Source organism: Vulpes lagopus, chromosome 10, assembly GCF_018345385.1.
Source record: "Vulpes lagopus strain Blue_001 chromosome 10, ASM1834538v1, whole genome shotgun sequence".
NCBI lineage: Eukaryota > Metazoa > Chordata > Mammalia > Carnivora > Canidae > Vulpes > Vulpes lagopus.
This window is the reverse complement of record NC_054833.1, coordinates 34,719,393-34,734,780: the sequence shown is the minus strand read 5'-3', so window position 1 is coordinate 34,734,780 and position 15,388 is coordinate 34,719,393. Positions and strand designations below refer to the sequence as shown.

General features: G+C 38.7%; 1 protein-coding gene across 9 annotated transcripts in view; it reads right to left on the bottom strand.

Moving 5' to 3' along the window:
- The window catches only part of CDON (cell adhesion associated, oncogene regulated), a 112,208-nt gene that overhangs the window by 4,395 nt on the left and 92,425 nt on the right, over positions 1 to 15,388 (bottom strand). For 7 of the 9 annotated variants that reach the window (XM_041770194.1, XM_041770193.1, XM_041770192.1 and 4 more), the window contains 2 exons: positions 14,856 to 14,935; positions 93 to 367 (listed from right to left, as the gene is read on the bottom strand). In XM_041770194.1, coding sequence (XP_041626128.1) covers positions 93 to 367; positions 14,856 to 14,935 — 355 coding nt within the window. Of the gene's footprint in view, positions 1 to 92; positions 368 to 1,944; positions 2,219 to 2,306; positions 2,339 to 5,603; positions 5,881 to 14,855; positions 14,936 to 15,388 lie in introns of those variants that run through there. The other 2 variants (XR_005990152.1, XR_005990153.1) reach the window with 2 other exon arrangements.

Below are 15,388 nucleotides of genomic sequence, written 5' to 3'. Positions count from 1 at the left end.
CGAGTGCACCTGAGCTCTCTCTCAACTAAATAAAATATTTAAAAATATATACACACATATATACATAATATATATATATGGTCTCCCAGTACCTCTATTGAACTCTACTGTATCTTCTGTGCACTCAGAGTTGATCTCATGTCTACTGTCCTGACAGCAAGTATGCTCAGCTGGTCTTGGTGCCATGTCATCTTTGAAGCTCTCCTCGGGTGACTGGCCACAGTCGGGGACTGTGGAAGCCAGACATGCAAGCATCTTCATGTGACTGAGGGGCTTCATTTCCAAACCATCCTGGGGATAAGGTACTACCGCTGGGACCACAGGAAGGGGGCTGCTGCTGAAAGTGCTGTTAGTTTTGGTGAAACACCTACAAAATACAACCAAAAGAAATAGAACTGTGTCTAAAGGGGTCAATAATTAAAACATGCCTATTTTGAAATACCATTTAGTATTTTGTAATCACAGGTTCTTAAGAAAGATTAGTGCTTAAAAGTAAGGAAATGACTATGATTTGAAATATCAAGAACTCAAAATTACAGTTAAAATGGACTATAGCAGGAGAGTGCACCACTTAAGAATAAAACCGTATGTAGGGTGCCTGGGTGGCACAATTGGTTAAGTGTCAGACTCTTGGTTTCAGCTCAGGTCATGATCTCAGGGTTGTGAGATTGAGCCTTGCGTCCAGTTCCATGCTGGGTGTAGAGTCTGCTTAGGACTCTTTCTCCTTCCCCCTCTGCTCCTCAGCTCCCTCTGATAAACAAATAAATCTTAAAAAAAAATAAATAAAAGAAAACGATATGTGAGGACCTATCTCACAGGCTTCCTTTGCCTTGGTCCACTGTCTTAAGTTGTCTTAATTTCATAATTAGCTGGTTTCTAAATATAGCCCATTGACAACTGGAAGGAAGGGGGGAGAAAAAGAGGAAGAAGAGAACAGAAAGCTAAGAAACGTATGGTCACATAAGAGAAAAAGGCCATTGACAACTGGAAGGAAGGGGGGAGAAAAAGAGGAAGAAGAGAACAGAAAGCTAAGAAACGTATGGTCACATAAGAGGACTAATCTTATGAAAGCCAACAAACACACACCACTTTGAAATCAGATAATATGCTCCCTCTCACCCTTGAGAAAAACACTACATGGATTAGACATTCAAAATCCAGAGTTTGTTTATTTAAAAATTTTTTCTTTGCAGAATTAGTTGCTAGAATTTATTAGCACTGAGCATTTCAATCCTGCCCTACTTTTACTTTCTGCCCTTATCTAAGATATGTGTTTTCTTTTTTTTCTTTCTGTTCTTCATATTGGATCATTTCTATTGATCTTCTAGTTCACCAATTCTTTTTCTGTTGTCTCTGACCTGCTCTTAAGCTCATTCAGTAAATTTGCCATTCCAGTTACTTGTACTTTTCAGCTTTGGAATTTCCATTTGGACTTTTTTATAGTGTCTATTTCTTGGCTGCAATTCCTTATATGTGAATTGCGTTTATCTTCCTTTAGGTATCTGAACATATTTATAATAACTGCCTTACGTTACTGCCTGCTAATTGTGGTATCTGTGTCACCTCAGGGTCTGTTTCTATTGACATTTTTTTCACATGTATCACATTTTCCTATTTCTTCACTTGTATAGGTTTTTGTTTTTGTTTTTACTGGTTTTCCCTCTAATTTTCTGGTTGTTCATGAACTCCATCTTCTGACACCTTCTGTTTGGGTACTTGATCCGAGATTGAAGAATGCCCTCCAGCAAAAATCCATGAACGAATGCCAGACATTGTCTTTCAAGGTTAGCTTTATTCAGTTTCTGCCTGCTTTTGGTTATTCTCCAAACTTTCAAATGGTCCAGATTTCATCATTATTACCTGTGGATGATTGAGCTATTCTATCATTAACAGAAACTGGAATTACAAAAATGTATTTTTTATTTATATAATTACAAGAAGAGTCTCAGGAAGATATTTTATTTGGTTTTAATTTGGGCATGCTAGGTATAAAAGATATAGCACTGACTGCTAGTATGATGGAGCTACACAATATCAGGGAATAAAGATAAGAATTCTTTGGATTTCCACCTTTTTAACATGGAATGAATGGTGCCTCATTTCTGAGGCACATGAAAATCAGTGCCAGTAAAAGGAAGTCCATGCAACTGTTACTAGCATCTCTGTTGGTTCAAGTTATTAGAAATACCAAATGCTAGGCAAGAAGAAAGATCTGAACCTGAAAGAGAAAAAGATAATCTGTTAGTAAACCAGTTCCTTAATTTAAGTAAGTCCAACATTAATTTAAAATAGAGAAATATACTTACTATACATTTAGTGGAATTCAGATACTTGTCACCTGAAATGAAAACAAAGGAGGTGAAGAATTTGTATAGAATAGTTGGAGTACAGAATTTATAGGACTATATTTTAAGTTTCAATAATACAGAAGAAGTATATACCTGATTAAAATAAAACCTAACCATTCCTATGGATGTCTTCAGTCAATAAAAAAGGAAGGAAGCACTATTATAGAAGGAAGTTTGCTGAAGGCAGAGACAGAGCACTGGGCAGGATAGATCATGATTACAGGAGAGTATGGCATTCCTTATTTGTCCCATTCTCCAGTTTATTCAACTCTGAATTTTAAAAAATGTTTTAATGTTAATGCTTTTTTAATGTTAATGCTCTCCTTTGCCAGCACCCTAATGCTGGCAAAGGGGAGCACTAATCTCCTGACAGCCATTTAATAATGTCTGTGTTACTGGGCTTTTTCCTTCTTGGATTTTGTCAGGTCTCTTCCATTGTCCCTATACCCAGGGAACCTGAGATTCCCCATGAATGCATTCAATTCATGGGAATCAAATACAAACTCTAAGTAAGGTATTTACCCAAAATGTGGGGCATGGTCAGAGGCAAAAACAAAACAAAACAAACAAAACAAAACAAAACCAAAAAACCCACTAAAAACCCCACTTTCTGAATTCAGATACTACTAATGAAACTTTAATAGATATTATCCATTTATTTAAATAACCTTACCTAGAAGAACCTTTTATTCTAAAAGCATTTGCTGAACAATTTCTAAATGTCAGACACTGTGGCAAATACTAAAAATATAAAGGTAAATACAGCAGATTTCTAGCTTCCAGTCAAGTGGAGGAGACAGACAAGTAAACAAATGGTTACAGTGTGATGCAGTGTTATATAAGAAGATATAAAGGGTGCTGTCAGCACTCACCTGGGAGATGGGTAGTACATGTGTGGCTAATGAGAAAGAGCACTTCTCATGTGACCAGCTAAAGGCCAGTGTCTATTCTTTCCTACTAGTTCAGACTCAACTGACTTATAGCCAAGGAAATTACATTAGGTAGCAATTATAGAGTTAGAGAATAAAAAGGATTCTGATTTCCCAAAACCAGAAATATCTCTGGTCAGGAGAATCTATATGGCTACCATGATTTGTTAGAAATAACTTTTAAATTAAATTAAATTAAAAATTAAATTGCTGGTTTCTGGCTATGACTGATCAGTTTATATCAGGACAGCTCTCCTGCCAAGGACAACTAAAAAGGATGGAGACATTTTTATTTTACATCTGTTGAAGTCATCCGAGGGCAACTACCAAAGCAAGCAGTTGAATAGCTGAGATTCCAGAGAGAAGGTAAATGCAAACCTAAGTTGCAACATCACTTTTTCTCTTGCGGCATTTGCCCATTTCAGTGCAAAAAAGAAAAGGCTGAGACGTCAAGCTGAAGGTGGTGGCTGCAAAGCTAAGGAGCCGAGCAGGACTCCTGGTACTTTCATGGTGCTCAGAAGATAGAAATTGGCATTCAGAGCCTTCTAAAGAGAAAAGACTTTCGGTGGGACCCTTGAAGGCTTAAGCTATAAAAATAATGGTGAAGCAGAAACAAGACAACGCTTTTACAGATGCTGAAACTCAGCAGCAAAATGGCTCTGTTCCTGATTGGGTGAAAGTGATCGCCCCTTGCCAAATTGCCTGCTAAAAGCAACCCTTTCTGGAGGAAGAAAACCTCCTCCAGAGCCTCTTGTAGTTTTTATATGCAATTTCCAGAATTCATAAAAAATTACCAGGCATATCAAGAGAAAGGAACAAGTGAAAAATAAGTGACGCATATACTGAGTTAGAAGACAAAAACTTTGAAAGAGCTGTATGCATATATTCAAGAAAACAGATGATAAGACAAAGAATTTTAGTAGAGACCTAGACTCTAGTAATAATTAATATTTGGGATTTCTACACTAAAAAGTAGAATAACTGAAATTGAGAACTGCATACATGGGGTAAAGAGCTAACTGGGCACAGTTGAACAGCAGTCTGCTGCACATGAAGCAGGAAATGCACAACATTTAGACTGCAGTACAGAGACAAAAAGGATGGGAAACATAGATAGAAGCTTAAAAGACATATGAGGCATCACGAAAAGCTCAGAAATATATATAGTTGGGAGTCTCTGTGAAGGAGAGAAAATGAAATGGGACAGAAGCCATATTTGGAGACATAAGGGCTAAGTATTTGCTAAAACTGATGAAAGTGCCAGCACAGATTCAAGAAGTCCGATGAACCCCAAGCAGAATAAATACAAATACTATTACACTTTTTTTTAAAATTTTTTTTATTTATTTATGATAGTCACAGAGAGAGAGAGAGAGGCAGAGACACAGGCAGAGGGAGAAGCAGGCTCCATGCACCGGGAGCCTGACGTGGGATTCGATCCCGGGTCTCCAGGATCGCGCCCTGGGCCAAAGGCAGGCGCCAAACCGCTGCGCCACCCAGGGATCCCACTATTACACTTTTGAATGTGATTAATTAAACTGTTGAAAGCAAAATACAATGTGAAAATCATGAAAGCAGCCAGAAGAAACAGATATTATTACTCTGAAAGGGAACAATGCTAGCTGCACAGATGATTCTTCACCAGAAATGACAGAAGCAACAGTGCAGTGTCATTAAAGTACCAAAGAAAGTAACTGCCAGCCTAGAATTCAATAAACAGTAAAAAGGATCCTTCTAAAAGGAAGATGAACTGAAGACATTTTAGACCAAAACACTGGGAAAATCTGTCACCCTTAGACCTGTACTATATGAAACATCAGAGACAGTTTTTCAAGTTGAAGGAAAAGATCACCAGTACACGCAAGAAAGGAAATACAGAAAGGAAAACAACGAAAAAAGGTGGTGCTGGGAATTCTGAATAAATATTGACTTCAAAAAGCAGTAACTGTAATGTCTTAGGGGATTTTAAATATTTGTAGAATGAAAACCCCTGACAAAAATAACACAAAACCCTAGAGAAGGAATGGAGTTAAGATGGTCTAGAAGTGGTAAAGTAGTAACGTATACGGGATTCTGATTAAAGTCATAATCTCCAGCACCAAGCACACAGTTCATGGCACACAGCAGGACCTCGAAAATGCTGAATTAATGAATGTTAAAACATTAGATTTTTTAAATACCCTTTTTCCTAAGCAAGTAAATTCATTATAGTGGGGGTAAGGGAGCAGTGACTAAACTAACTGGAAAATACCTCGTAATACTTTGTTAACACCCAGTACAAAGGTAAGACATGTCCATTAAAGTGAGAATGAAGAGATACACTTACCCCTGAAGATTCCTGTATCACTATCGTTGTTATTTCTGTCCTTGTTCAACACTGGCTCTGTTGTCCGGGTTTTCTTTTATCTGTTGGTTTCAAACTTGTCTGATTTAAACTTCAATCCCTTGAGGACAGTCAATGACTGTCGTCAGTGTCAAAGCTCTTAAAATAGTGAGACACACAGCTCGCACAGTCAGGTCCTCAAAAAAAAAATTCCCAATGGTGATGGTGTAAAACAAACTAACTGAGCTTCTGGCTTGCTGCCACATTTCTCTGCAAGAATCTGGAAGTAACACAGAGGTCCTAGAAACCCAAAAGACCAAAAAGTGTTGTCAGGTCAGAAAGAAGAAAGTTTTCATTTAAAAGAAGCAAAGTTCAACTATAGGGAAAAAAAAATAATAATACTTGCCAGAATTAGGAAAACAAGGAAGTTCCCTAAAAACAAAATATCATAAATTAATGATTTGTTTAGGGCGATAGAAGATGAATGAAATTTCATAATGTTAACATAAAATAACGAAGACTCACCAAATGATAGTAAGAAGTCTTCAAGTCTTCTGTTTCTTTCCTTTTAGTTTCTTTTTTTCTGCTCATTTCTTTCATTCAAAGCCAAGGATGAGATTTTAAAATGAGGTGTGAGGGCAGCCTAACAGTTTGAGTGTAAGGCACCCCTGCAAGGCAGCAGTGGTGACTTACATGCGTGGGGCAGGAATGAAGAGGCGGCCAAGACAGAGGAGCATGGCCAACCGTGATGGATGATAACCTGGCTCTCTGCACTGGAGTCAACACACAGATTAAATACACAGATGTTTTAAAAGAAATGACACGTATTTAATAAGAAAAAAAAGGTACGAGTGTACTATTCCCATTTCTTTGATATCTATTTTTAGATAACTTGAAACAGATGACAGCAGCTGTTTACTGCTGTTCTGAATCGTGATTCTCTCCATTAACAGAATGGTGTTGACCGTAAGATCACACTTTGAGTTAGATTACCCGCTTTTCAACAGGATAAACCAAACTGATTTAAAATTTTCTAGTATATCAAATCCTAACTCCTAATCATCAGGAATTTAGATAACCACATGCAAATAATTTTGTTCTCTGCCAGGTACCTACATGTGTTGTGGCATAAAAATGGCTTCAGCTTGCAGATTACGTGTTAAGATACAAGCATAGCAGACAAAGTATATTGAAAAGAAAAGAAAGAAAAGAAAAGAAAAGAAAAGAAAAGAAAAGAAAAGAAAAGAAAAGAAAAGAAAAGAAAGAAGAGAAGAGAAGAAAAGAAAGAAAAGAAAAGAAAAGAAAAGAAAAGAAAAGAAAAGAAAAGAAAAAAAAAAAGAAAAGAAAAGAAAAAAGAAAGAAAAAAGAAATAGGGGCACCTGAGTGGTTCAGTGGGTTAAGTGTCTCAGGTCACGATCCTAGAATCCTGGGATCGAGCCCCATGTCGGGGTCCCTGCTCAGTGGGGAGCATGCTTCTCCCTCTGCCCCTCACCCCTGCTCATGTTCTCTCTCTCTCTCCTTCACTCACTCTCTCAAATACATAAATACAAATGTTTATAAAAAAATAAAATGTAGAGAAATAGAATACCTGTTCTGAGGAGAATCAGGAATATAGCATGTGAAAACAATTTTACTGATTAACACTTGAACTAAAATTTCTAAAGCTGTCAGGGAATCACACAAAAAATATCTGTATACAGGTAAACTTCAATGACCCAAATCTACAGACAGTGAGAGACGGAAGAGGTCAGATGAGTATATCTGCAAATACATGACATTCATCAAGATGCTCTCACAGTGCACATTTTACAGTTCATGCAGCCACAAAGAGTTTGTAATTTCACTGCCTCGGGCTTCTCAAATAACCCTTCAATTACAGTTATTATTGGCTTAAGGTAGAGTGAAAGTTTTCACTGAGTTGTCTCTGGCTCAATGAAACTACTTTTCTTAATTTTAAGTTTAAAAACATTGAGTAAATAGAACTCTGGGCATCTTGCCATGTACAAAAATGTGTGCTAAAATGAATTCAGGTGGTCTGCGACCTGTTAGTTTACTAAGATATCATTCAGTTAACAGGACAGACCTGACAAACCTGTAAGAGAGAAAAATGACTATTCTAGTGTCGTAAGAATAATATTCTTTAACCAACCATCTGAATAGCACACACTGGGAAATCAAAGATTGGAGTAGTGGCAGAGGACTGTGCTTGGATGAATATGTTGCTTTAGTATTTGACTAAATGTATTTTGGACTTCCCAGTAAAACTATCTAGGACCTCTGAAATATCTCCTAGCCAAGTGTTCCATTTCGGTTTACACAGTTGGGTATTTGTTCAGCGTGATTACATACAGAATTGCTCCGATTAGATACTTGTGTAAATTGTGCATTAGTTTTCTTCTTTTGATTGTCCCCAGAGGGCAAAGACTCACTATCCATCACTCTCCTGGGTGTGTGATACTTATGCTCATGAGGCTGTTCTTGAGACTTCTGAAACAGTCACATCTTGGTGGTGGTTTAATGTTCAGCTCATTTGTTTCCTCTTGCCTCAGTGTCTCTGTCATTTTGCTGACCCAGCCCTTATTTCTGGAGGCTCATCAGTTACTATGCAACAGAACCTGAGGACACTCCTCCAGGGCCATGAGGGACACTGTCCTCCATTCTCATGGTATATTCTTCATCGGATGCAATGACCCCAGTCTCAGAGTGGGAGTCGCCCTCTGGGAATTAGTTTACTGGTAATTGTCACATAATAGGTGACAATAAATGAGTGCATTACTGAACGTGACAAGCGTACATGCACGCTCTCTTACAGATAAAAGACTAAAAAACACTACCCTAACCACCGGATTCCCTGACAACGGGCCCTCTTTTCTCCATCTTAGAAGTACAAAAAACAGAACTTCCCCAAAAGGAAGGTACTGATCAATTTTAAAAATTAGACATAGTGTTTTGAAATTTTTTCCTTAGGGAATTAGGCAAGATTACCAGAGCTGGAAAAGAAACCAAGTCTTAGGTTTTGTGTGTTTTCTGCCTTTGGTTTTTATGGCTAGTTCTTAAGTAGCTACGTGATCAGCAACAGGAGATGGATGAAGTCATAACAAATTCACTTGCTAGGGGAAAGAATTTAGACGTACTCAACAAGTAGTCATTTTCATACTTAACAAACCAGCTGGGTAGCTCAACTCGCAGGCCAGAAAGAGCAAGTACTATAATGAAATGTTTGCATGCTCATCTCTACACGCTATTTTTATCTACATAGATCCGACTGATGTGGAAGGTTCCAAGCTGGTGAAAGAGTGTCCCCAAGCGCAGTAACACACAGGCTTTCCAGGTCCTCATCAGGCAAAACTTTGGAGATCATTCATAGTATCTGTGCTTCCTAGGCACTAAGTAATTTTATTCCTCCTTTTGACCATCAGTGAGGTATAGCTTGCACTATTTTTCCCAGATGGATTATATATGCATTTTTCCAAGTTGATTTTTACTTAGCTACTTCCTGCCCACTTCCAATCTCTCTAGGACCCTTCATTTCTTGTTCCTTCCTGATGGGACCTCTCGGTTCGTGGGTCTGTTTATTCCATCAGTGTCCTCTCTACTCTTTTACAAATTATCAAGACTGATGGTAAACAGGCGGGATTTAACGTCAATCCTTTCCCATTAAACTAGCCAAGTAACTGACAATCTCCAGCTGATTACATATCCAGAACTGCGCCACTGCCTCTTAAATTGAGGAGAGGAGGAGAGGAGGAGGATGGAAAGCTTTTGATTTATTTCATTAAAATCTGTTACATTCTTGAGATGCATGAGTATTTCTCAATTAAGTCTTTAGTGTAGGGCTCCCCACAAAGCTGCATTATGTATGCCTCCTTCTAGCTGTCATGGTGAGCTATTACATAACACTCTTAAAACGTGAAAAGGAAAACAAAACAAAACGTGAAAAGGGTTCAAATTAACTGAATACGGTTGAAGCGGGCAGTCATTTACAACATGCCACAAAAGTGCTAGAATCAAACAGAACTCCATAGATTGCTGGAGTGCACATTCCCCCCTCTTCCTTGTTCTCAAATTTTCACACCAGTACTCCAATTTAGATGATAAAGATGTTTTCTCTCCAGATAGTTATTATCGCAACAGAGGGATGATAAAAGGGGTCTAAGGCTGGCACTGACTTGTTCCTTAAGAGCCCACTCCCCAAAATACATTTAAGTTTAAACCCAAGGCAGGGCAGGACACTGTGCTGGTACGACTGTGTGGTGCACAGGCCCCAAGCAAGACTGCCTCAGTTCCTCAGTTCTTAGGCATCTGTGGAAGATGACAGCCACCCAGAGTAAAGGTAAGTTTAATAAGGTGTCTAACAGGATGACTCCCGGGGCACTTGGGTGGCTCAGTGGTTGAGCGTCTGCCTTTGGATCAGGGAGTGATCCCAGGGTCCCGGGTTCGAGACCCACACTGGGATCCCTGCAGGGAGCCTGCTTCTCCCTCTGCCTATGTCTCTGTCTCTCTTTGTGTGTCTCTCATGAATAAATAAAATCTTTTTATAAATAAGTATATATATATATATATATATATATATATATATAGAGAGAGAGAGAGAGAGAGAGAGAGAGAGAAATAAGTATTTATTTGAAAGAGGGAGAGAGTGAGCACAAGGCGGCAGGTAGTGGGGAGGTGGGCGCACAGTGAGAGGGATAAGTAGACACCCCACTGAGCAGGGAGCTCAATGTGGGACTGGATCCTAGGATCCTGACCTGAACTGAAGGCAGATGCTTACTGACTGAGCCACCCAGGTGCCCTTAAGTTCCTTGTCTCTATGACTATGACCATGGCAATTACCTTGCCATCCATGCTTGAAACATTCTATTCATTTTGAAACTTCCTTTTTTTCTAGATTCCTATCAGTCAATGGCCAAATCTCCAAGACCGATCACTTCTGTCTTTTTTTTTTTTTTTTAATTGGCACTTCCTAAATCTCTCAAACCCATCTACTTCTCTCTACCTCTCCTGCAATCATCCTAGCACACGGTTTCTCCTCTGGACTACTGCAATTAGCCATGTCACTGGTCTCCTGTGCTAATTTATTCTCCAACCTCCATCCAGAATGTTCTAGCACAATGCTGTGCTACTTAAAAATCTCTTGCTGATTCACCATGGCTCTGTATGACCTGCTTTCAATCATATTTCACTTCTGACCCCTTTGCTTGCAAGGTTCCTAAATACTCCCACTCTAGGGGCACCCGAGTGGCTTAGTTGGTTAAGAATCCAACTCCTGAATTCAGCTCAGGTCACGATCTCAGGGTCACGGGATTGAGCCCCAGGTAAGGCTCCATGTTCAGCAGGAAGTTTGCTTGAGATTGTGTCTCTCACTCTGCTCCTTCCCCACCCCTCTCTAATAAATACACAAATCTTAAAAAAAAAATAGATTCTCACACTGGAGCCTCCCTTGTCCCTTCCTTTCTACATCCATTCCTTGCACAGAAGCTAAGGTCTTCATTATAGAAACCATCAAACTGGTTTCCTACCTGCAACCCCACCTGTGTACAGCTACCACTAATCAAGTATAAACACATCTCTTGGAAACACGGCTCCCCTTCTCAAAAATCTTCCAGAGAAATATGATGCAATTATTAGTCCATTGTTTTTCAACATTTAACCAATATCCCCCACTTTTGATAAAGTAAAAAAAAAAAAATCTCATATCCCTCCCTGCACCTTTACTATTAAAACAATAAGGATCTTTTCCATTCCTTAAATGTAAAACTACAAGATTCAATGTTCTTCCTTAAGCCCTACTCACTGTACTTAGAGCTCTGTTGTGAATCACTACGATTAAACTATGGGCTCTCTGCAGGTGGGACCTGGGTCAGTACCCTGTATATGGCAGGCACCCAACAAATGTTTATTAAATAAACTACTAAACCATGACATTCAGGGTCATCCATGACATAAACTCTGTCCAGCTTTCCAATTTATATCCTGCTACCCTATTCTTGAACTTCACTAGCCCAATTATTCCAGTGGTTCTTAAAACATGGTCCCATGACCAGCAGCTGCAGCATGAGTGGAAATTCATTGGAAATGCAAACTCTCAGGCCCCACCCTGTACCTACTGAATCAGAAACTCTAAGGGTAGAGCCCTGTAATCTGTGTTTTCACAAGCAACTAATTGATTCTAATGTATGTTGAAGTGTGATAACCATTGAACCACACTATCAGCATACCTTGGGGATAATGAAGTTCACTTCCAGATCACTGCAATAAAGCAAATATCACAATAGAGGAAGTCAAATGAACTCATTGGTTTCCCAGTGCATATGAAAACTTATGTAAAAAAAAAAAAGAAAACTTATGTTAACATTATACTATAGTCTATGAAGTGTATAATAGCATTATGTCTAAAGAAACATGTACATACCTTGATTAAAAAATACATTATTGCTAAAAAATGCTAACCATCATCCGAGCTGATAGTGAGTCATAATCACTGATCAGGTCCCTATAAACAGATATAATAATGAAAAAGTTTGGAATATTGCAAGAATTACCAAAATGGGACAGAGACAGAAAGTGAGCAAATGCTGTTGGAGAATGGGCGCTGATAGACATGCTTGGTGCAGGGCTGCCACAATCCTTTGATATTTGAAAAAACACGATACCTGCAAAGTGCAATTAAAGCGGAGCACAACAAAACGAGGTATGCCAGTCTTCACCCGTAGGTAAACCCTCATGTAACTTAATTGAAATTATGCCTCTTTTTGTGTACTCATTAGTTTGGCATTAGGAAATGCAAATTTATTCTTAGTAATGTCAATATTCTAAAAGTGTAAATTGACTAAAATTGTGCATATGCTTGGAGTAAATCATGTGTCATCTACCTCAGCATTCAAAGCTTATTACAGATTTTGCCATATGGGGGTCTTGAGGAAAGACACCTGTTTTCAATTTCAAAGTGAAAAGAGTTAGACACTTTACATTTAATGATGCCAATTTTCCAGAGATGAAGGCAGGTACTTACTGATACTTATCGGGCCAATCATTAAGTATCAAAATCACATAATGGCTCTTGGGAGCCAGGTGTGATGTCTGGCTAACCTTGGAGGCAATGCAGACACGCCAAGACTTGCCCTAAACAGGTAGACTCTCATGCAGGAAAAAGTCAGTTTAAGCCAGGGAGAAACAGAAGCTGGGTTTCTCAAGCTAAAGAGAATGCACCTATGTTCCCAGATAAAAGTAAAAGCCCCAAACATAAAATGCAAGAAGTCATTGACTTGAAAAATTAACAGAAATATAACTTTCCATTTTCTTAAAGGAAAAAAAACCCCTGTGTAACAAAAGCCCCCAATACTATACACATATATTCACTCACACACTCACTCATACATATACACAAACACACACACAAACACACATACACACAAATGGCCACGATCGTATATGCAAGATGATAGATACTGATTATATAAGTTCTTTTAAGGAAATGGGATGTATTTTTGGTACCACAATGATCATAAAGACATGATTAGCAGCAAATTATCAAAATCTATCATCAGAGTATGTCGGGATGATTTTTACATTTCCTAGGGCAATTTTCCATTTTTCAGATAAGGATATAGCCACAGAGAGATTATATAACTTTCTCAAGATCACAGATTCAAGCAATGGCAAAGTCTCTTTCTACTTATTCTTAGGCCAGAGCGTCCCTTACAACATCTAACACCAGCGTTGATGGAGATCAGCTGATGGTCACAAGAACCACAAAGGAAAATACATGATATTTTTAGGTGATACCATTTGTTTTAATTAAGTCTATTTGATTACTTACCAGGTGTATGAAGCATCTTTAGCATGTTCCTAACTGTGATAAAGTCTACAACCAGCTCAGGACAAAAATATGACTTCCATTTTATAAATATCTTAAAATTTAGCTCGGGTCAGAAAGAATTTTTAGAAATGTAATGAACAATCTTAGTACACAAAATAGGTGGATGGCTCTTGCTAACACAGACCCCCCCTAAGAGGGGCTAAATAAACGATTATAGACAAATCTCCAGTAAGTTTTATTGCTTTTGCTCTGCAACTCTCAAAACACATGTTGAAAAATGTACTGTTAATTCTATAGTTAACCTGGCTATTTCCAAGTTCTGGTTTTGATAACCTCCAGACACAACACTTAGCCTTGTCATTAATTAAAAAAAGTATAGGTCCCACCCCATTTCAATAATGAAATAGCCAAACCCCAGTCCATACTCATTATTTTATCCACTAACTCTAACACAATTTTTAAATTGTAGAGTTTTAGAGCTGGGGAGGGCTTCTGAGACCATGTAACCCGATACCATTGTTACCGGAAAAAAAGAACTAAAGTTTCTGATGGATACAACTTTAATACAACAGAAACTCTGAAAATCTTTTGGAGTTACTATATATATAGAGGCAGCCTGAAAGCTTCCTGGATATTGTCAAAATTTAAGTGGAACATGATACTCCACATATTTCTATCTTGTTTGAAATACTGTGAGTACATATGGCTCTTATGGTATTTTAAAAACTCCTCAAATTAGAAGAAAGTGGGGGGAAAAAGTGAGATTCTGCTACTTAATTATCACAAGGATTTAAGAATAATAAAAAAAAAAGTACCATAATCCGGTAAGAAAATTTTAGTAATATTACTATATATACATTCCTTTATCCACAGGACTTGCCCCCTAACATTCAGAGTGTTCTTATCATAACACGGAGCAGAAAAGAACAGGTGAGAAAAGATAAAATCTGTATACAGAGAATGGCTCTCTTTTAAGTACTTCTCAAGCATCAAACCTTTTAATACCATCTCAGTGAGAAACAACATCTTTAATATTGTCCATCCACCTAAAGACACCAAGGCCCAAAAGCCAAAAATTGTAAGGCAGGGGCGCCGGGGTGGCTCAGTTGGTTAAGCATCTGCCTTCAGCAAGGGTCCTGATCCTGGGCTCCTGGGATAGAGTCCCATGTCAGGCTCCCTGCTCGTGGGGAGCACGACATGGGACTCCTCCCTGCTCATGCTCTCTCTCTCACTCAAAAAAATAAAATCTTAAAAAAAAAAAATGTAAAGCGGGGCCAAAAAATTAGTAATGGCCTTACACTTCAGTCTCCATATTCTGAGATTTATGTCTTACTTAAAATTTCAAGAACGTCCTTTGGTGAAGGTGGGGTGGGGGGGTAGTAAGAGTCCTACCAGGCTGTGTTCCCAACAACCTGAGCAAATACAGGGCCCCGTACCTGTTGTTATTTCTACAGTTTCGACAGTTAACGCACTCCAACGGGTCTGTCTGCGGCACTGCTGTGTACATTCCACCACCCTGGTCAGGAAGGGAGCAGAAGGAAAAAGAAAAATACACGTCGTGAAGATATCACACACCAGTCACCCAACAGCCCCCAGTGGAAGAGCCAGGCCAGGGAGAAATGGGCTACACGGCCTATTTTAACCAACCCCTGAACAATGTTGTGCTGGTCGCTATTTACCAATATTCACAATTGAGTTCTGCACAATGTTAAAACCATACTCTACACACTAACTGCCATGCTTTTGCTCCAGATATTTTCTTCCTGGAAGGAGCCACAGAAATGGAGAAATTTACTCACTTCCCTTTCAGGCGTTCAAATCTCCTGGGCCCCAAATACACACTGTACATTAGAACCTCCTGTCCATTTTTACTTTTCTAGCAGTCATGGAAGAATTTTACATGATGCCAGTTGGAGAAATGGGGTGGAAATCTGTTTGAATGATGTCACAAGATAAACCCATCTTCATT